The following is a 22,172-nucleotide window of genomic DNA, read 5'->3' as shown; positions in this document are numbered from 1 at the left end:
AATATTCTTCTTCTTGTTGTTGTTGTTATTTTATGCTGGGGGCGCTTGAAGACGCTCTGTGGCTGTATCTCGCCCCTTGCCCTGTGGTTCTGAAGTCCGGCCTCTCCGAGCCCTGCTGCCGCTGCGGCCGGACCGGCTGGTCATTCCGTTGGCCTCCCAGCACAGGACCCGTCACGCGCTCGCGGAGCCGTGTCTGCTGGCAAAGGCTTTTATTATTCAAACCAGGGGCATCTCGACATGCGAATAAATTCATATTGCGTTCTCAGCACAAAGGCGAAAGGGTTTTTTTTTAACACCAGGTCTTTTAGATAAAAATGAAAAAATAACTATGAAGTCACGGGAAAAAAAAAACAAAACCAAACAGTGCGACACTTGTCCAGCAAGTTGCGTTTTGGGGATATATGAGGCATCGTCGCCTGTGTCACCGTCCGCCGTTTAAAGGTTTCACTGCTGCCTTGTGCGTCGGCGCGCAGCGGTCTGCGGGCTGTACCGTTAGCCTTGCGGGTCTGTCAGGGCCGTCAGATCTCCTCCCTCATCCCCTGTCGCCCTCTCCATTGGTCAGCTGCACAGCGCCCTGTTTCTACACCATATAAGCGTGGGCCTCCTCACCTTCAGAAGGGTTAAATTTGCAACCTCGCGATTCAGCAGAACAAGGAACTTTGCCGCACAGCAGATCGGAATCTCTCTCTCTCACTCACACTCATATATCCTTTATTTCTCTCACACTGACTGACAGTATGTCAGTGCCGGTTTTTAATTTCAACACAGGCGACACGCGGAAAAGGGCTGCTTTGTGAAAATGCTCTCAGGCTATTTTCTAACACGCCGCGACGAGTTCGTGATCCTGCTGCACCCCCGAGTTTGAGAATTCGCCACCCCCTTCGGGTTCGCCCATGGAGACCCTGTAAAGGCGAGGTTCGAGCTGCGAGAGGGGAGAAGACACTCGGCTTCAGGCGGGGTTCGTCCGGACTCTGTTTCCCCAGCCAGCTGCCGACATGAATTTGATCGGGAGCTACCAGCACCACCACCTGATGCGCGAACCTTTCCCGTTTGTGTCCCGGTGCCACCAGGATAACCCTTACTTTCAGAGCTGGGTGGTCAATCATGGCGAGGTCACTCCAGAGCTGCACCTCCAGCCTTCATACGGCTCGGAGTTCGTGGTCCCGGGCCCGGCGCCGGAGCAGGGTCAGCTGGAGGCGCTGGACGGGCGGATGGGCAGAAGACGGGTCTCCGCGCCCAAGAAGGAGCGACGCCGGACGGAGAGCATCAACAGCGCCTTTGCCGAGCTGAGAGAGTGCATCCCGAACGTCCCCGCGGACACGAAGCTGTCCAAAATCAAAACCCTGAGACTGGCGACCAGCTACATCGCGTACCTGATGGACGTGCTGGCGAAAGACGCTGGGGAAACGGAGGGGTTTAAGGCTGAAATCAAGAAATTCGACAACAGAGACCTGAAAAGAAAACGAGAAGCGGTGAGGCATTTTTAAAAAGTTTTTTTTTAAAATTATTTTTAAATGATAAAACCCGTATTAGCACACGTGATACTGTATATGCGCACTTCAAGACTGTGATCAACTGAGGTAATCTGATCAATTTGAGGTAAAACCGGCCCGGAGTGTTATCCTACTGTTACTCTTCCAATACTCTTGTCCCTGTCTGAGCGCCGCTGAAGTTTCCAGTATGTCACCCAGGCCTGTATACGCGTGTGCATGTGTTCTTAGTAATTTCAAGTGAAAATAAATCTCTCTTAAATTTATTGATTAAATTCAACAAATAATAACGTTTTTCGAGCAATGTTTTTCAGATGTGTTTCCTGTGCCTACGACAAAATCGTACTGTTCGTGTGAGAAAAAGCGACTTCAATATGTTATTTGCTGTTATTAATACTGCTAATGGGCTCGGAGATAAAACTGACTTCATCTGTGTCTCACCCAAGGCGTAGTACCAGTATTATTAAAAACGGTTTTTACATTATTTTGTGCCTAGTGTTGATGTATGAAGACATATTTGATTCAATTACAAATTTATTTTCCCGTTAAGTTCTGTATTTTCAAGTGCGCATTAAGAAAACGTTACCTCGAAATCGACAAAAGCGAGGTTATATTTCAAAACCTCGATTAGTCGCTTACTAGTTTCAGATTAAAACATTTCAGAACACAGAAAAAATATACGTGAACGAAAACAAGGAATAAAGCTGAATGAGACTTTAAAAACTAAAAAAAAAAAGATTTTAATTTGTGTCAGTGTTCAATATTGCGTTGTAAAACTGATTTACGAAATTGTTATTTAAGAAAATATTTGTGAAAAAACGAAAACAAATTTAATTCGTTTAAGGTTAATACAATTAGGTTTATTTAATTTAATCAGTAGTATATTGGGAATTATATGATATCCTGTTTTTCAGTATATATATTTTTTAATGTTATCGGCCAAATTATTTTGACTCGGACCTCAGCATGGCCAAAAGGTGAAATAAAAAGCAAAATCTATAAATGTAAGGAGCATTTAAAAAGTGACGTCCCTTTTTTGGGGTGCCTCGCTCAAACGGTTGCAATGCGGCGGAGACGGCTCTGCCCTGGAGGCTGTTCGAGGTTTCTGAAGCGCGTCTCTTCTTCCCACAGAACGAAGGTGTTCCGGGCTCTCTGGCCGGCGAGAAGAGACTGAAAGGTCGCACAGGCTGGCCCCAGCAGGTCTGGGCTCTGGAGCTCAACCAGTGAAAGTACCTGGCGGAGCGGCCCCCCCGCAGAAAGACTCGGTATACAGGCGCCAGAGACTTGGAATACAACCACTTGGACTCCCGGAGCGGGCGACTTTGCGGTCAAGAGGCAGGTTTCAGCCCGCAGGGAGCAGCGGGCCCGTCTCGGGAGGCAAACCGAGCGCTCCTCTCCGGCGGACACCCCGCTCCCGGCTAACCTGAACTTCTTCTCTTGCCGAGATGCAGGCCCAGTCACAAGGACCGCAGATACGACTGCGCCCGCACCGTGGCCGGCGAGAACATTTCAGGCGTGTGCACGGGTGGGTTTCGGGAGGTCTGGATCGTGGGCCAGTCCGGGCCGCGCTCGGCTGCGGACGAGCCGCACGCTGTATCCGTGGTATTCGAATGTCTCAATCTACCTCCAGTGTGTCTCTCCGTATTCTTGTTTCTAGTGAAATAAATAGAAAAATGAAATTCACGATACATCTAAACGCATTGCACGGATTACCCATTAATTACTCATGTCGAAACACCCATTTATTTCATGTTTGCACCATCTCTTAAATTATTATTTAACCTAGAGCGTCATAATTTATTATTTGAAAGAAACAGCTGAGATTTATCTGTATCTATTATAACATGGAAAGCCTATGGCATCACTGCGAATTTATTATTATTATTATTATGCGAGCTTTTCAAAGCACAGGGTCAAAATGAGTTACTAACTTTAATCCTACACTTTCACCGTGTACCGGCGGGCATGCTGTCATGATTATTAAAGGTATAATATTCTGACATTCTGAGCCGTTTGACACGTTCGCAGAGATCCCTTTGACATTTAATTTTGTGTTTGTCGAAAGCCGGTGCCGACAGAAGAAATGAGCAAAGGAGAAGCGGTGTTTTTGCGCAACATTTCTAGCGTCGCGCTACCGGCCAGGTGTCGTACTCGCTGATTATTAGTGAGAAAAAGCTGCGCCAACTATGTCCCCTAATGCGGAATATCTTCTTACAACATCTACTGCTAATAATTGCAATTTTCATCGGCATCATCACACTATACTGTAGTTATAGCTGTTTTAATGTCATCGTGTTTTGCCCAATACTATTACAATAGATGTCGGTCTGCTCAAACATACTGAAGCTCCGCGTCACCACAGTGTGTCGCATATATAACACACATATATGTGTAGGTGACAGCTAACAAGCAAGTTTCAGAATGTGAGATTTCGGCATTATTAGGCCTAGATGAGTGAGAGCAGCCTGATGATTAGGTGACCCGCCCCGCACACCCAGGTCCTTCAGAACTGGCCGAACTGAAATCCATTCGCCAGCCCGCTGTGGCCGATAACTGCCCCCTCCTCCTCCCCACCCCTGTTTATTTACCCTCCGTGCGACGGCCTCTTTATCTCCAGCGCGCTGCTGATGAGACTCCGCGGAGCCGCGCGGGATTCCTGGGTGACATCAGACTCGTCCAGGACGGGGGTACCCGTGACAGCCCCCATCTGGACCGCTGACGGAGCACCCGACACGTTACAACCGGTGTCACCAGAACACGCACCGTCCCAGTTTCCGGCCCTTTTCACCTCCCTGCGCCGAGCGCGGTTTCAGACTCTTGCACTTGTTCTAAGAGCCAGCGAATATATCGTCCAGAGTCATTTGGGTGGAAAGTGGTCACATACTGTACAAAGGAACTGAAACAAAACATGTTTTGTGAGAAACGCCGTACGACTCATCTTTAATTTATGGGCAAAATATCATCGGCTTGATTGTGTTTTATGGTAGGATTTTACATCGGTTATCGTTTCCTTCAGAAATAGCGAAATCACATCGTGCTGGAACTTGAACGACTAAATTACCACCATGTGGGTTTCAGAGCCGATCGATGGAAGTTAAAAAAATGGTAACTGTGCTGAGCGAACCGGCAGCCTTACGGACAGGGTGGGAGCGGTTTAATTTACTCGCCAAGACCAAATGTTTCAAACGAGAGAATGCTCGATTCGGTCCATCCGGAGGGCCACTGTCGTATTAACTGTAGGGGTATATATGCGTTATAGAGTTACTAACGACATCAGCATTTCACTTAAATCTCTAACCAGACAAAACGTAAAACTGTAAAACAGTATCAATCAATGCACGTGAAAACCGGTGTGAAGACCCCAGGAAACACGAGTTTAGATGATCTACCAATCAATGCCGCAAAGTTAAAAGAAAAGAAAAAGGTAAAAATTAAAGAGGCTCGATCTGAAACTCAGATAGAAAAACGGAACAAAAATGCCCCACATACTAGCAATAATAATAATAATAATAATAATAATAATAATAATAATAATAATAATAATGGGACTTTGGCCACAATGCCATGCAGAACTCGCTTCATTTCTGCCAACAGATCAAGTCAATAAACACGAGAACACAAAATCCGATATTTGAGCCTGTTATGCGAAACGATGTTCGAAGTAACGTCCCAACTTTGGGAAATGCGAGTAAAATAGGACTGCAGTCGTGAATTAAAGCCACGCAGCTCGCAGCCCCCGGGTGCGACGGTCCTGAGGGGAGGGCGGCCACGGAGAGCGGCCCAGTGTGCTTCCCCCTGCGTGGGCGCTCGGGGCAGCCAGGGGGCTGGGGCTTGTCTGACCCCGCGGGGGTCCTCATTAGCCGCAGACTGTGCTGCACAGCCCCCGGGCCTGCGGGAGGGCTGATCGCCGGGACTTTCTCACCCGGCCTTCATCGATCAGGCAAAGATCGATCAGGCTCGCCCCGGCAAGGTCTCCCTACTGCTTGGTAACCCGAGCTCCGCTCTCGCTGTGAGAACACGGGACCCGCGGCGGGGCTCAGTCCCACCCTCGGCTTTGCGTCGCGTCCCGGGAGCTTCAGCTGTGAAACGCTACCATTAAATATACTTCATCGTTAGACACTGGAAACGACAGGAAAAAAGCAAACTTAACCCCTATTTAGGACTGCACGAGGATACCCACGGGATATCAACCTTTAGCTGAACTTTATTAAATGCTCGTCTTAGAAAAAAAAATAGTGCAAACAACAAACCGTATTAATATACATGTCCTTATACACTGAAAGGTTTTGATTTAGGGCCTGTTGTCATGTGGGAAGTTGTATTTTATAGTTATTTTCCTTTGTTCTCATCACGTTAGTACGAACCAGCCAGATTAAGCCTTTTATGTAATTTACGAGGGTCGATGGATGGCATTGGCGTCATCGGTCTTAATTCGCTTGGTTATTACTTACAAATCCCAAAATAACACCTTAATAATAACTGTGTAGTTTTACTACCAGCAATCTAGCAACTGTACATCAGTGAACTTTATAGCCCAGGGGTGCAAGCAGGGCTCTTTCCTGCGTGTAAACCACGCAAATAAGCCGCCGTCTGGCATGACCCGAGCCATCAGAAACATCACCGCCTTCCCTCGCACCTCGGGCACCTGTCCGCCAGGTCAGCGGTTCATACTGCCCAGGGCAGGGCAGGCGAATAATGTCGCTAGGAGAGGGAACATATCGAACTACCAGGCCCAGCCCTGTTCATAACCCCGCCGCCGCGTCTCTCCGGGGTGTACCTGAATGGGCACCGAACAGTCACACAGGCCGGACCCGAAACCACAGCCTGAAGGGCGACCTCCTCACCGCCAGTTTCCGCAAATTTCCGTGCGGGGAAGGCAGGCGAACCGAAAACGATACCACGATTGTGGTCCATGGGCGCAAACCCCCGACTGCAAACACTTACAGTAGGTTTGTAAAAATCGGCAACGACACGATACGTGAATACACCATTTAAAAGCGACTTCAAAAGTCGCGTTGTCTAAACTAGTGTGTACCACTTTAACTTCACACGAGCAATAATCTGGCGTTGTTCTGCAATAACAACTTCCATAACACTGTCTCCTTAGTATTAACAATAATAAATCTAAACGACTAAAGGTGTTAATGGTGGAATACATGTGTCACTCGGTCTACCTGCATGTAAACTGACAATCAACAGCGCTCCTATGTAGCTTTGGTCTAAGTGATATATTCGCTCTTGTGCGCAATTCTCAAGACGCCCTAGACACATTCAGCAATCACAATATATGTTGTGAACTGTGTATTTAAGCCCCCCTGTGTGGTTTCTACTATTGTAACAGCTTTTTTATTGACACGGACGAGCTTTGGCGAGAAACGATCGAGACGGGTTTTTAAGCATCTTCACGTCACACGGACCAGGGTGTTTAAAGACTTGATCACAACGCATCAAGTTCAACTGTATATGAACAGCCAGCCTGGAGTGCTGTAGCAGCCCATCGGTCACACCCACCAATCACCTCCGACTGCCTCACTGCCACGGGCTGATGCTCCTTCTCCTCGCTGCACCTCCAGAAAGACAAGATTTCCGCACCAAAAATACACATCCGACAGGAAGAGCGGTTTAAAGCCCACTGCCGTGGATTAGACGGCTAGTGAACTGTGTTTGCGCATAAAAAAACAGTAAAACCAGCCCACAGCAGCAATGCAAAGCTCTGGCGCAGCAGCGTACTGTAGGTGTATATCTATTTGCGCTCGGAATGGACAGTATACTGAGGCACGCCCTAACAGGCACCTTTCAGAAAGTTTAAACCCAAGGAAATGCTATTTGTACCTGCATGCCTGCTAGCATGGTTGACTGTTTGAAACGACCCAGCCGCGGTATTCCCGTGCTAATTCTGATGCCGAGCTCTGCCGGGCCGGGCCGGGCCGGGCTGGGCTGCTCTCTCGGCAGGGGAAAGGGAGGGGCTCGTCCCCGATTAACACGAGACTGTAGCAAACGTGTTTATTCGGCGACCACCTTTAAGGTGCGGGAAATACAGAGCCGGCGAAATGAAAGTTTAGTCCCTTACAGTGTGATCTGTTCCTAATAAGAACTGGGTAAAATAAGATTACCTGCCCAGCTCAAGACACAGCTGTGCTTGTAATAATAATTGCTTACACTTATATAGCGCTTTTCTGGACGCTCCACTCAAAGCGCTTTACATATAATGGGGACTCCCCTCCACCACCACCAGTGTGCAGCCCCAGCTGGATGTAGTACTCTGAACACGCTCAAGTCCGAGACTTCACGACAGGCTGCTCCTCACTGGAGCGGTCAGCTGTAGTCAAGCGAGCTCTGCACTCACAGCGTTTCCGACAGCGGCGGTGTGAGTATTTGTGCTGAAGACCGCAGCGGACTTTGTCCCGGACTGGACCCCGTCTGCGGCGCTGCAGGCACGCCCCTTCATATCGGCGTGCGACTCTGCAAGGCAATTTACTGGCGGCCCATCGAGGGCATCGATATAATATAAACGCACAATCGTGCAACAGTATCCAGCAAACAACTACATTACAACGGCGGTGCCACTTCACCGCCGCTAGTGCATGATCAGGCGGATGCGAGGCAGAGGGAATTCACTCGTGGGCACAATGCTGCCCCCGTGTGGCCGCATCAGTGATGCGCTATAGAGGCGGACCGCTGTTTTGCCGGAGTGCGGGCAACAGGTTCACGGGAGAGCAAGCGCACGTCTGATACTCGACTGCAGGTGCACTGCTGATGGTTGGAACACTGGTTTACACTGAAAGACAAACAGCTGAATAAAAACCACTGCAGCAGGCGCGCTGCACGTACTTAATACTTGAGAAACAGAACCCAGCAGTTTAAAAAACAAAGGACGCGCGTTAAGAGACGTGTAACATTCGAAGTCACAGGGAGGAAACTGAAAAAGCTTTGACAAAAAAAACATTTATAATTACATATACATCCTAGCATTTAGAAGATGCCTTTGCAGAAATTAATAAAAGAGTCTTGTGTGGGAAGATATCAATAATACACAGTGAGTGAAGAAAATAAGAAATAAAAAACTGCATACGATATTGAGAGACTCAAAAAAAACAAACACACAGCAAGAATTCACATTACAAACCTGAGATCGGGAGAAAATTGATAAAACAGTCAAGAAATACTGACCCCATGCTGCTCCTGAGGAGCTGTTCCCAGACGGCCTGGCTCTTCTGGTCTCCAGGGTAACGGACCCCAGAGCCCCGAGCTGGTCCAGCCCCCCGCACTGGGGATCTGAGCAGCCGAGAGAGCACCACTGAACCCCCAAACCAGGACAGCGGGGGTACAACACTGCCCCGGCCAAACTGTGGGCAACACAACACTGGCACAGGACCCATCAGCAGCAATGACACAACACCACCGGTTTACTATACACAGAACATTTATTAAAAGCAGTAAGCGGTGTCTACCTCAATCTAGTTTAGTACAGCAAATTGTAGGACAGCACAGCCAGTGTGTTTACATCTTACAAAACCTTTAAACAAAAGAAAACAGCAAAACGTATACAGCACTAATGTGTACTAGCACAGCTGTAACGGGTATCAACACTTCATCAAGATACAGCAAGTGTTGTGGGGACAAAAGCTCTTTCACTTCGTACATACAGTCTTAAATACAAAGCCTCCAATATAATGAGGCTAACAAAACCCCATACTAAGGCATTACATCTTGGACTGAGGCCTGCCAAGCACGTCCAGCCCCTCTGTCGGAACAACATCTTGTTCATCACATGGTAAGAACCACTTTGTGTCCAATATATGCAGCGTATATGCATGGTTGATCTCTTTCCAGATTAATAAAATATACTCAAATAAAGGCATGGATTGAAATGGAAATTGCTACCAGACCCATTTTTCTATTACATTGGCTTTTGTGTTCTGTAAAAAATCCCATTGAGTACCAACTGAACAAGAGGCCACTTGATCGCGTACTCGGCCGTCGAATTGGAACAGGCTCCTTCGATCCACCCTTTCATCAACAACCGGGACCGGTGCGATTCTCCCGCAGGGTCTTCTGAGCCAACATCACGCCAGAGGAAAAATAACCTCACTGAACCCAGGAACACCACAGCTTTTAAACAAAGCTGAGTTCCAGCCCAGGAGGAAAGGAGATGATGCTCTTCAGCCCACAGTGTAGCTAGTGGTTCAGCCCATTAACCTGGGCTGCGAGAGGATTCTAAGAACAGTCTTGTGCTCTACAGTCCTTTCATCGCAGTGCATTCCCACCCGGACGTTTCGCCATGTGCTCGGACGAAGCGCAGCAGAAGAGCCATTCCCGCAGTCCGGAAAGGCCTGTCCTTGGGCAAGCGCCACTCCACTTCCACAGTTCCTGACCCAACACCACCAGGAAGAAAAACTAAAGTTTGTGCTGCTAAAATTACTAACTGTACATGTGTAGGCAACACATTTGAAATAACCTAGTAAAAAAATGAAAGCAACACAACCAGGAATTCGATATTACACATGCTCCACGGAGCTTAAACCATAAACGGAAATAAAAATAAGAGTTTCATTGTTTCACATGCTGTAATATTTCCACTAAGTGTTCCACTAAGTATTTTACTTTGAAAACAAGGTAATTCTTCTGATCAACCCCTCGCGATTGTCACGCCTGTCTATTCAGAACTGGGTTAATTAAGGAAAATCACAAATGGTGAAGAGATACAGCACCAACCTCCGTCATTTACACAATGTACATCTTAAAAACATCAGCTGGTCGGAAGTGTATTCTTTCATACTTAATTTTCCAAAACGCCGTGTAAAACCATACCTGGGAAGAAGATACCCCCACACTGTGCAAAGCTTTAAAAGCAGTATCTGTCTACGAGACTGCAAAGTCTCATGTTCTGCATTGTGGAAACCTTTCTAGCCTTGGCAGGTCCAAAGAGCATTTGCTGAACGAGTAAAGGGCAGCTTTACTCTTCTCAAGTTCCAGACCAACAGCAGTGGGCCCAGCGTCATCTCATACCAACTGGAGACACAGGTCTCCCTTCAGAGCTGGGCTGGATTAAATGACGGTAACAACCCCCTCCCAAAATCAAATTCTGCCTCTTCCATCATCCAGTCTCACATAAAAAAATAAATAAAAGGAAGGAACGGGCTTGTGTGGCATTTCAGAAAAAGGTGGCTCTTGTTTTAGTCAGCATTTCATGATTTCCAGTTCAACGACCGACAGCAAAATCAACAGACATGATCAACAGGAGCCGAGGTCATCGCTGCGAGACACCTTGAGAGTGGGGGAGTGCAGGTCACTTGCTGGGAAGCTGCAGGCGCTCAGATACCCCCATCCCCACGGCTGCTGGAGCAGGGCGTGAGCGGACCCCCCTGCCGGCCCCCAGCTCTCCTCCCCAGCCAACCCGACTGCTGTTCGCCGCGCCGGCCTGCGAGTGCAGCACCGCGGGCCGACACCCCGGCAGCAAAAATAAAAACACACTCTTACTGCAGCAACACTACATCTTCTTCTTCTGCCACGTTCAGTTAAAAGTTTATTTTTTGTACATATATATTCACATTATAGCTATACCCTTTTCGACCGGAACAGTCTTAATGTTTGGCTGAACAAGAGCTTCTTCGTTTCTGACATGTCCGTCCGCCTCAGGTACTTTACAACCCAGTGACCTTATTCCAGCTGTTTGCTGCCTTCTGATTTCTGATCAAGACGGCTTTTGTTGCTCTTCACCATATAAATAAAATAGGTCAGTGTGTCCTTCTCATTCACAGGAATATTCCTGAAGTGACGACTAACAGTCTAAAACAAAGAAGAGACATTGTTAATGCTTTCTGTAGGGAGGATAGGTTAAAATTCTGTCTTTAAAATGTTAAGTGAAGACACCGCCTTTCTCCAAGGAGAACTGCAGCTTCTCTCTTTGCACAAGTTCAGGTCAAGTTCGCGATCTTTAGTCCCTGTCCTAGCAGATATCGGGAAACCTCACACGAGCACGAGACGTCCTCGCTGAGGGCTGAGCTGGCCTCAGGACAGGCTGGAGACAGAACATCTCCAGTCTACTGACCCGCAGGTGCTTGTAGAAATTCTGGCCCTTCCTGATCCTAGAACACATTCACCTTCAGACAGAGACACCACTTTTGCCTCATCGGGACAATGTGAACAACAGCGTGCAGCCTGAGTTCAGTAAGAACTGCCCTGTACAGGGAGTCTTATTTCTTTAATGCTGCCCAGAAAGACAGTGGCCAACAGGCCTTTCAAACAAATCAATGACACAATTTATCCAAACGAGACTGCTGCAGGGAGATTCTTTTGTGAGACTTTTATGGCTGGAGTGACTACTTGGCAGGCCTTTTCAATGTTCCTTGGGCACAGACACTAGCGCCGGGCCCGCCCCCAGCGCCAGCCAGACCGCAGTAGATAATGTGCTGTTTTCAAGTACGCCAAGCCAGCGTCGCAGCAGTAACTTCACACAGGGTCTGAAAGGCAGTGCGGTTTACTGCTCGATTCCTGCGGGGTGGCGTGCATCGTGCCGACTCCCAGAACGACAAGGGAAACCCCTGACTGAGCAACACCGGGTTCGATTTCAACAGCTTCACCCCACTGTACATTTCAAACCAGCGCAAAGTAACGTAGTGGGATACTTGCGTGCAAGAAAAAAAAACTCCAGCCAGCACCAGAACTACTGTGGATCCCTGCACTCCTGCAAAATCTTATAGTCCTTGTGCCTGACAGCGTATGCAGTAACAGAATTTGGCACCGGTTGTCTTAAACAAGATGGTCCTTTGATGATAATTTTGTAATAATGCTTAGCTGCACTTTTTTTTGCCAGCCACAGGTTATCTGTGTTTGGGGAATACTCATACACTCTGGAGTACTCGTGAATCGAGGGATTAGAGAGAAGAAGAAAGAATGATATTGTTCTCTCCCCCAGTCTCTCTGTACAGCCTACATCCAAACTTCTGACTGAGCCTGTTTATATAACAGCTAAATTGGATATAATGAGGCTGTGCAGCCAAGGTAGTTGCAGTTACCATGGTTAAAAAGCGGAGATGGTACATGTGAGGGATCTGTAGATCCGTCTATTTGAGAGACCACAGTGCTGTTGAGGATTTAGCATTTTCATGACAAACTGGCATTGGCATAAAAGAGTTCTGCATGAACCTTTCAGCATTAAAATGTGTATGAACAGGAATCTCCCTTTTCCCCCTACGAGGCCTTTTATTTAGGCCACAAGCTGTGTCCTAACGAGCTCCTTCCCCACGCCTGTCTTCACACCGCAATGCACAGCGGCCCAGGGGAGGCTGGGAAGGTTTGTCATTTAACCAAGATGTCAGTAGACCTTGCCTGTAGCGAAACACAGTGCAACGCATTTGATTTTCTTGTCAGGAAAAAAAGAAAGAAAGCGCATCTTGTTTTTTGGAAGAAAAGGAAAAGCACCCCTTCTACCGTCTTCGTATGGCCTTTGTCTGAAACGGTTACTGTTTCTGGCACTCGCACTGAAAAGCAAAGATAATAGTCTTCTTTGCAAGGTTTAAGGTTTATAATTGGCCAGAAGATCTGGTGCTTTTTATATCACTGACACAGCCAACTGATGTCATTATCCGTTTTCAAGCCACAGAGCTCTGAGCAGTTGATGGAAATCATTTTCTTTTGTTTCTCATTTCAGTAGTCAAGTCACACACAATTATAATGTGAACGTTAAAGCTAAAGGAATGCAATCCAGTCTTAGGAACTTGCATGCGATGGGAGTCCATGTTTGATATTTTTAAAATGCCTGTTAACTGTCCTTATGACAACAAAGCACGAACGGTTTGTCATCTGGGAGTACTGATGCAAAGCAGCATACGCCGCAAAGTTAATTGGAATAAGCTTATTTTTTCAAGAAACAAGTTTGTACAAGAAGGTTCTGAACAATTTTCTCTCTAATGGACGACTGGCCCTCAGCCAGAATGATTTGAAGTCACAGCTGCCAGATTACCTTTGGGGAGCAGGAAACAGATGTTTTGCAGAGGGGGCTCCAAATGCATTATTATGATCATAAGTTCCCAAAGGGGTGAACGAGCCAGTGTGGACCTCAGGGAAGAATGAAAAGCTTCTGAACTTTCTGCCTTTCGTTCAGGACATGCCGAAGCCCCCCGTTCACGGGGCACAACAATATTTACTGCTGCAATAAGTCCGAGAAAATGCCAGGCATTCCCTTGTGTGGAAAAGGAAGACTCGACTTTGAGGATATGCAAGGGTTACACAGCAGAACTCGAATGGGTTCATCTGAAGCAATAAACCATGATAACTGAATTTTTTTGGCTGTACGTGGTTATTACAGACAAGGCTGGAATGATTTTTATTGCTATGGAGACAAACTCCATTTATTTTGGAGACAAACTTTTATGTTGCAGTTTTTAAACTTCTGTCGAATTCAATAATGATGGAAAGCTGTGGCGATTTGTAGATTTGTGTCTGTTGTGGAACAAACTTCACGGAGAAACTTTATCACCAGATCTCAGTTTCGAGATGGAAACTAACGCACAGGCCAAAACCAGGCTTTACAGAGCAAAAGCCACTGCTTTCAGAAAGAAACGACAGTCTAGAAACTGAAGCAAAGACTTACAGACTCTATCAACGGACAGCGTGTGCACTCAGAAATACACATTACCTCTGCCAGCTGAGCTTTGTTGAGGCCTGGCCGGGTCTGTAACTTGTAATGCCGCTTGTAGCGTCTTAGTGTGTTCACCTGAAGCTGAAACAAGTCAACCTACAAAACAACACAAAAGAGAGCAGTCAAGACTTTCAATCCATTAGCACTGCTGCTGAAACAGCTCAAACTGTGGTCTTCCATGGAATACTGCAGGCCGCCATCGAGCGCCAGCGGCCTCATTAAGATGTGTCAGCTTCTGCACTGGTTACTTTTCAAGCACGTGGACGCAGCGCAGCGCAGCGCAGCGCAGCACACATTCACCAGATTTGCCTTATTTAACAATAGGGGGTATATCCAAATCTGGCTCTGAAGTAAAAATGTTTTTTTTTTTAGCAAAAACTAATTGAAATACAAAAACATTATGCTTAATTATCAATTGGTTTGAGGTTAGTTGTTTCGCAGGAAATTCACCAAGAACGCAGTTAATTCCAGCCTGGACTGCCGACTGCCTTGCAGAAGACAGGGCTGTGCCGATCACATGAAGACACAAAGCTGCCGAGACCCCACACAGGGCTGTCCATCGGCGAAACCTGATACAGGTGTTCAAAATCCTCCATCACAGCAGATTTCTGAAGGAGAAAAGCAGGTCTAAAGTGGCTTCCAGATTAATTCCCAAATCTTTCCTACTGAGCCGCAGCACTGCTAGAAGGACGTGGGGACACCTAACGTCCACACCTGCCCTGGACTCGTGTCCGAGGACTCGGGGATCAGGGCTTCCTTCGGCACACAGCGCAGTTCTGCGACCGGCACTTCTCGAGTTTCACACAGTCTCCGTGCTCCCCTTGGCTTCAGGCCATGTTCTGTACCGCTGACAAACACTGAAGCAGGACAGCGAGCCGCGCCGAGCCCCGGCGAGCCCCGGAACAAGACCCCTCCCCCGGCTACCCCGCCCCCCGCTGGTGCTCGGCGCTTCAGCCCGCGCCGGGAACCGCGAGCTGAAGAGAAAGACGCACAGCTGGAAGGGCAAAACACATCTGAGCACGAACGGCTCGAGCACGGCCAACACGTAGCTTTCCTTCTGGAGCGGGAGGCGGATGTCTGGAACAGACTGCGCGGCCAGCTGTCCTGGGCCAGTGAGACACTGTTAGCTGCAGTAAGATGGGGAGGCTGGCCTCTTCTCATCTGACCCCTGACTGGCTTGCAGAGAGCCCTGCTGCGCCCACACTGCAGGCAGTGGGCAGGGAATTATACCCAGACAGGCTGCTCACACTTGCGGCAGCGCCTCAGGGACTGTGTCAAACTCGACACATGCTTCTTGCCGATGTCCCCGCCTTTGGGGTACACCAGCCCATCGATCAGGCCTGTGACTTTGGCAGGACCGCCCTCCACGGGCGACAAGCCCTTCCACTGCCGAACTCGGACACCGGCTGCACTTGAGCATCTACGTCAGGCCCTGCGCACATCCTATCAGTCTGTCACCAGTGCTCGCTTTAATCTGCGGCTTCATCTGAATACGCCTGCACCCCCCCCCAGTACCTCTGGCACTTCGACGTCGTGGTCAGGAGACTCGCCCCCGTCGTCGCTCGTCTTCCTCTTCCTCTTGTTCCGGACGCTCTGGATGAAGTTCTTGTGGAAGTCGCAGATGTACAGATGCCTGACCTAGGAGCAAGCAGACGCACAGCACTCAGGACTCGGGCCCAGCGCAAAACACGCCGTCAGTGTTTCCCCCCGATCCGCTGCGGGACAGATACCCGCAGCGCGACTCGCTCCGCCTCTCCCTCTCGGCGCCGGGATCGGCATTCCCGGCCCGGCCGCGGACAACCCGGGGGGCTTCCTTAGCAACAGCCATGTTTGAAGGAGAGAGGGAGGGGGGAGGAGGAGGAGGAGCCGTGGACTAGCCCGCACCAGATCTCAGGCGCTGCGGGACCCCAGCCGGGAGAGTCAGCTCTGCGGGCTCCAAGCCGAGCCGGACCGAACTACAGCGGCGACCCGTGCGCAGCGATTTGGCATTTAAAAGCGAAAAGGCCGCCAGGCGCACATCGGGTCAGCCTCGGCGTCACCCACCCCACCACCCCGGGTGCCCCAGCCCGGACTAAGCGGAAGAGGCGTGGGGCCAGCGTGCGGCGTGCCGGCGGGTCCACCTACGCTCTTGTCGATGTCCAGCTTGAGCTTCTTCTGCGAGATGCTCTTCTGGATGCGCTTGCTGAAGGAGGCGTTGCCGGCGGAGCGGCTGCAGCGCTCTCCGTCCTCGATGAGGCAGCAGCTCTGGCCGTAAAACGGCGGCGCCGGCGGCCCGTCGTGGCTGTCCTCCTCCGTGCTGAACCCGTTCATGCTGCTTTTGTCTCGGACTCGGGTGAGGGGGACGAGAGAGAGACACACACACACACCACACGCACACACACAGTCCGGTTCCGGCCTCCTCCTCTTCGTCTCCTCTTCCTTTCTTCTTTTTTTTTTCCCTCAGTCAAGCGAGCATGCACTCTTTCACGAGGAGACCAGAGCGCTGGAAGAGGGCGGCCGTGCGAGACGCAATCACAAAAAAAGGGCAGGAGCAGCAAAAAACAAAACCAACACACACACACACACAACTCCGGGCGAATATCAGATAGAGAGGATTAAGGATACGCGACTAGATGAAGTCTGGGGAGGAAAAAAAAGGCTACGATTGAGGTGGAAAAAATAACGCCTAAGCTGTTCTCCGATTGGAAAAAAAAAGTCGAAAAGCTCTTCAGTGATCACACAGCGACTTGCTGGTTCGGATACAGCTTTCTAGACCAAGCCAAAAACAGGGACCGAGGTAAAAAAAGTACGAGGCCAGACTACATTCAAGTGCAAAACGCAGAGCGAGGGGGATCTCTCGCTGGCTGCAGCAGTTACAACCTCACTCTCCACCGCGTCTGCCGCTGACCGCAGGCCCGCTGGGGCATGCCCACACCTCCGCGCCCGGGAACCCGGCGAAACCGGCGCCGCACGGCCAGACCCCGAAAAACGAGAAGCGGCCGAAGTTCCTGCAGCGGCGGCTGTTCGCAGCCGAGGTGACAGGAGAATCGGGAGGGAAAAAAGGCTGAGTGCAGTACTCTACCCGACTCCACTTCTGCGCCGCCGGCTGAGCTGGCTGTACCGATTAAATGCCAGCACACGGACCCCTGCGCCAACGTATCGAGGCTCCGCCGACAAGCCTGCGGGCGAACCGGGTATTTCGAGTCTCTACGTGCCCGTCCTCCTTCAAAACCGCCGATCTGCCCTACCGAAACCCGAATTTCACGGACTTAGAAACAACTGCAGGAGTCTTCAGTGAAACTGATCGCACAATAAAACATGTCCTATCCTGGCAGCGGAAGTGCCGCCCCCCCCGAGCGGCGATTGGTCGCGGGGCGGGGGGGGCGGGCGCCGGCGCTCGCACGCTGCGCCCCGGTTGGTCGGCGGGCCCGTCACTCTCGCAAGACGTCTTACTTCCTTGATTCCGGGTCGTATTTGTTTTTTTTGAAAGGAGGGTCGGTGCCTGGCTGGCTCGCGCAGGAAGCGGCCACAATGGGCTCGCGCAGGCATGTTGTCATGGAGCGCTTGCGATCCCATCGCCAGAGCAATCGGTGTGTGTTTGTTCGACAACAACTCCAGTCACTAATCATGACATTACATTGCCGTCGATCACATTATGCCAGCGCAGGACGATTGGAAAAAAAAAGCTTTTCGGACATCTGACAGTTGCGTGTACGATATTCTGTTATTTTTGACTGCGCACCGTCCGTCTTCCCCCCTCTTAGCTCCGTTACCGAATCTGATCTCACCCTGTTTTCGGTCAAGTTCCACCCTTTTAAATATAACAAAAGGGACCAAAAAACAGCGCAAACGAAACTGCAGTAACAAAGGAAATCCCCTCATGTTTCACCAGTTTGTCAGTTGCTTGGTTTTCAAATGATTTCGGCTGTCTCCCCAACTGCGTGAGGCGCAGTGCACGATTGCTCCGGTACACCGACCGGACGGTACTGCGTTTGTTTCGAAATACTGCGTTTGTTTCTAATTGCTACAGCATAATAATGATGAATAGTGATGATGGCAATCATAATATAGTGTTTAAAACTCAGTTTCGGATTCGATTTTAAAACCCTTGCCAGACTCAAAAACGCAGAGTAATGAACAAACAGCATGTGATTCTACATGAAAAAAGTCAGACACCCTAAATAACTCGTATATGATCTGTTTCGATCTATTTAAACGACCACAAGAACTCCCTTTGGGGATGCAGTGTGAATAAGTGGATGTTTAAAAAGCTTGACGTCATCAAACCTTAACTGACAACACATTACTGTCAACGGTCCAGGTTGGCTTTTGAGCTTTAAAAAAAAATATTATGAGGGCGTGCCTTTAGTTTACACACTCAATTGGAAGTAATGCTGTCTTCAGTAGGGCTCACAGACCAGTGAGCAGGTACTGTGCACACTTGACCAGTCTCTACAAGGAATGGGGCAGAGCTCCACAAGACAAAAGCATTGACATGCAACCTACCCCTGTGGCAGCACTCGCAGGTGGGCAGCCTACAGTATATGGCTTCCTCACTGGCCACACACACTCCTCTCACCTGTGACTTTCACAGCACAGCCCTGCTGATGCAGCTGCTGCAGTTTCCACAAGCCTGCATTCAGAACATGCTGACACATTCTGGGGTTCAAAGGAGCGTCCCACAAGCTGGAGGAACTGAGTCTCTTTAGTCTGGAGGGAGTGTCCTGCACTGATAGGCTGGGGGAACTGAGTCTCTTCAGTCTGAAGGGAGTGTCCCACACTAACAAGCTGAAAGAACTGAACCTTGCCAATTTTGAAAAGACAATGTTATGAAGGGACCTGATATAAGCATTCAGGATCCTATTAGGAACTAACAAAGTCAGCGGATTTCTTCAAAGAGAACAGTGAAACCCAGACCAAAAGACACAAGAAGAAGCAATTCTGTAGCCATCTTAAGAAAAAGCCCCCGGTTCTTGTAGTTTCCCAGGGCGGGCGTGCCTTCGGAAGGACTAGCGTTCGAGCTGGGGAGGAAAACAAAACCTCAATGAGACGAAACCTGAGGGAACGGTCTGTGTTTTATCACCCCTACAGACAGATCTCCCCCGGCACCCGGCCTCTTCTCAGGGACCTGGAGCAGAGCTGAAAACCTGGCCAGCATGCTGCCCCTGGATCACGAGAGGCACTGCAGTAAGAACAGCTTCTACTCTATAAGGCACCACCGGGCCAACGCCAGGGTCCTAAACTGCTTCAGCAGTGCTACACTGATAGGGGGTGTCCTATATTTGACCAGCTGAAGGAACTGAACTGAAAGCTTCTCTTTCTGTCTGTGTGTCTCATGGAGAGCAAGTTGGGGGTCTGCGAAAAGACAAATTCCTCGTACAAGAAAAATTGTATATGGCCAATAAAGTGATCTTATACCCTGTCTTCTTCGTCAGTCACGATCGATCAGCTGTACTTGACTGTGACCACCAGAGGGCGCCACACCCCGCCGGTTGGCTTGGCGAACTTGCTTCCTTCCGGAAAACGGTCAATGTTTTTTTTTTCTTTCACCAGCAGAAGTCTGTGTTTAGGTACAGTACTAGAAGTTAGAAAATGCATAGACCACAGTCCCTGTCCTGTAAAAATGAATACAACATTAACATTTGACAACAGCTTTTTAATCCACACATCCGAGTTCCATATATTTTTCTGTGTTTACAGGGAATAAAGCAGCATGTTATTACAGTATATAACAGTTTCGATGCGTTTTCAGTTGGCAGCACTGTACAGCGCAGAAAGCCGCCAAGCGTCGGCGCGAACCTGAAGACATCACGCACAGTTCCCTCCAGAAGAGCAGGGGAAAGGAAGGGGCTTTTATCTGCTCATTTCGCTTTGCAAGAGCTGTTTTCACGGCATCGACATTTTGGGTTTCCCCCCTTTTTTTCTGTGTGACGAAAGACTCCAGGATTTGCTCTCTTGAGTTCGCAGATAAAATGTTTTTTTCAATGCCATCTCCGATTTGTTTGTTGCAAATATGGAACAGCGGGCTAACTTGTAGGACTGCTCTGACGCCACATCGCCACACGCACAACTCAATCTAGACAATCGCTGCTCAGACGAGAAAGCCCAGTCCTTCACACGTGTCTCTCTCTACAGGCAGAGGGCTAGCAGAATAATTCTGTTGCTTTGGCCAAATGGAGGATGGGCGGCAGCGTGTCAGTTTCGGAGCTCACGGTGTGCTCACTGACCTGAACTGAAACCATCCCTTGTTGGTGCAGTGATTTGCAGCAGAAGACTCTAGTTTTTTTTCAGTGAAATCCAAGGATTCGGTCACTGTGTGGTGTAAAACTCACCATCAGGAACGTGGCAAAGATCTGGTGGCCTCGGAGAAGAAGTAATTGTGAGGCAGGGGCGTCTGGAGGCTGGGGGCCGGGGGCCAGGGGCCGGGGGCCCTCAGCGGAGCAGGTGTCACGGTGGGACCACCTCGGATGGCGGAGAGCGTTGGGGATAGCGTGGACCTGCGGGATAGAACCACATCCTGATGGAGCCCAGTACCGCAGCCTTGGAAACATCGTCCGCCGAACTGCAGGACCATGCAAGACCGCGCTGGGACTCCAGGGGCCTGGCATTTCCAGGGCGCTGTGTCTTCAGGATGAGCCTCCCCGACCCTGTGGTCGCTCTCTGCGGGCACTGGGGACTTTCTCTGTTTCCCTCACCTCAGCGCAGTTCCCAGGGCAGCAGATCGGCCAGACAAACCAGCTTCCTGGAGATGAGCTGTTGCCGTTTCCCTTGATAGTCTCGGACTGCACCAGTACAGCCTGGTGAAGGCCATTAAGGAAGCAATGAGCTGTGGATCTCGAAACGATGAAGCTTCTCTCCCAGTTTCTCCTGTCTGCCTCAGCTGATCAGCTATTCCGCTACGCACTGGGGTCCGTGCTGCATGATGTAAAAACGCTAAACACTACACTTATTGAAACATTAATACTTCCTCTTTGTTTTTTCCTTAAAGTCACGATCCCACGTGCTACACCTGTGTGGTGTCTACAAGCAGGGGGAAATTCCTGGTCCTGGAGGGGGCGCTGTGACTGCAGGTGGTCACCCCCTGAGGAGCTTGGGAGGAGCTGCTAAACTGCCCTCGTTAGGACAATAATGAGCTCATTTTAGTCAAGAGCCGAGCTGAAATAACCTGCAGACACACAGGCCCTCCACGAGCAGGACTGCCAGCCCTGGAACAGTAAATCATGCATTTGGCAGCAAGGAAGATTAGTTCTGTTGATCTGATCTGTTTTAATATATACATTGGAACAAACAAAGTGGAACTAGACTGGATTTTTTTTATTAAGGGGGAAATGAGATTAATTAAAGTCAAATTTGAGTTTTCAAGCAGTCCAATTCTAATCATGTATCTGAGGAATCTTTTCAGTTTCAACTCCCAAATGCTCACTTGGCCTCTTGTAGCTCTCTCTGCAAGCTTTCCTTTTAAAGACCTTTCAGATGGATTTTTTAAGCAATACATTTCAAGATCCCAATTTGAAATGGGACTTTTAGGAGATGAAAAGGTCTGGGAAGGCCTAATCAATCTGGCCCTTAGCAGAGATAATGTACCAATGATGCAACACACTCAGAGCTCAGAAATCCTGCTCAGGAGATTCAGTTCCTTCCAGGCTGATGTAAGACAATGAAAATACTCTGCATTTCAAAAAGACCACCACCTCACTCTGGGCTTGAGCAGTCCTGGCCTTAATGCAACATGGGCTGGGGCAGCTTCTCTCTGTCCCCCTGATCTGCTGTGCAGTGGGGCAGCTGGTCCAGGAGGAGCTGAGCTTCACTGGTGAATGAAATGAGTCCCTTTCTACATGTGGAGCACCTAGGGATGAGATCCTGGTTGCTGCAGGGCATGAACACGTAGGGTAACCTGTATTTTTTACGACCCTCACCCCAATATGCACAAGCCAATGCAAGGACGAGAACGAATGAGGACACTTCTTCAGCCCTTAGATTGTACACTGCTATCCTTATGGGTGGAGTGGTGGCTCTGTGGCTCAGGATCTGCGCCTGTGGCTGGAAGGTTGCTGGTTTGT

General features: G+C 49.2%; 2 protein-coding genes across 2 annotated transcripts; one reads left to right on the top strand and one right to left on the bottom strand.

The window, feature by feature from the left end:
- Positions 1-3,173, top strand: LOC102691681 (heart- and neural crest derivatives-expressed protein 1). The gene is made up of 2 exons (XM_006631949.3): positions 1-1,472; positions 2,622-3,173. Exons 1-2 carry the CDS (start codon positions 996-998, stop codon positions 2,715-2,717), a joined length of 573 nt encoding a protein of 190 aa, XP_006632012.1. The 5' UTR covers positions 1-995; the 3' UTR covers positions 2,718-3,173.
- A 5,722-nt stretch (positions 3,174-8,895) lies between these two features.
- Positions 8,896-17,456, bottom strand: sap30l (sap30-like). The gene is made up of 4 exons (XM_006631946.3): positions 16,258-17,456; positions 15,649-15,771; positions 14,131-14,229; positions 8,896-11,279 (listed from the first exon to the last, which is right to left on the bottom strand). The coding sequence occupies exons 1-4, from the start codon at positions 16,441-16,443 to the stop codon at positions 11,151-11,153; spliced, it is 537 nt and encodes a 178-aa protein (XP_006632009.1). The 5' UTR covers positions 16,444-17,456; the 3' UTR covers positions 8,896-11,150.
- Between the last annotated feature and the right edge of the window lie 4,716 nt (positions 17,457-22,172).

This window comes from Lepisosteus oculatus, chromosome 11 (genome assembly GCF_040954835.1).
Source record: "Lepisosteus oculatus isolate fLepOcu1 chromosome 11, fLepOcu1.hap2, whole genome shotgun sequence".
Classification (NCBI taxonomy): Eukaryota; Metazoa; Chordata; class Actinopteri; order Semionotiformes; family Lepisosteidae; genus Lepisosteus; species Lepisosteus oculatus.
Note: the sequence above shows the minus strand (reverse complement) of the source record. Positions and strands in the feature narration are given on the sequence as shown.

What these genes read in the sequence shown, in the direction of transcription:
- LOC102691681 (XM_006631949.3), top strand. Translation starts at nt 996, where the DNA reads ATGAATTTGATCGGGAGCTACCAGCACCACCACCTGATGCGCGAACCT. An exon ending in TGAAAAGAAAACGAGAAGCG is followed by an intron (nt 1,473 to 2,621) that starts GTGAGGCATTTT and finishes TTCTTCCCACAG; the next exon opens with AACGAAGGTGTTCCGGGCTC.
- sap30l (XM_006631946.3), bottom strand. Translation starts at nt 16,443, where the DNA reads ATGAACGGGTTCAGCACGGAGGAGGACAGCCACGACGGGCCGCCGGCG. An exon ending in AGCTGGACATCGACAAGAGC is followed by an intron (nt 15,772 to 16,257) that starts GTAGGTGGACCC and finishes GCTTGCTCCTAG; the next exon opens with GTCAGGCATCTGTACATCTG. An exon ending in ACAAAGCTCAGCTGGCAGAG is followed by an intron (nt 11,280 to 14,130) that starts GTAATGTGTATT and finishes TCTTTGTTTTAG; the next exon opens with ACTGTTAGTCGTCACTTCAG.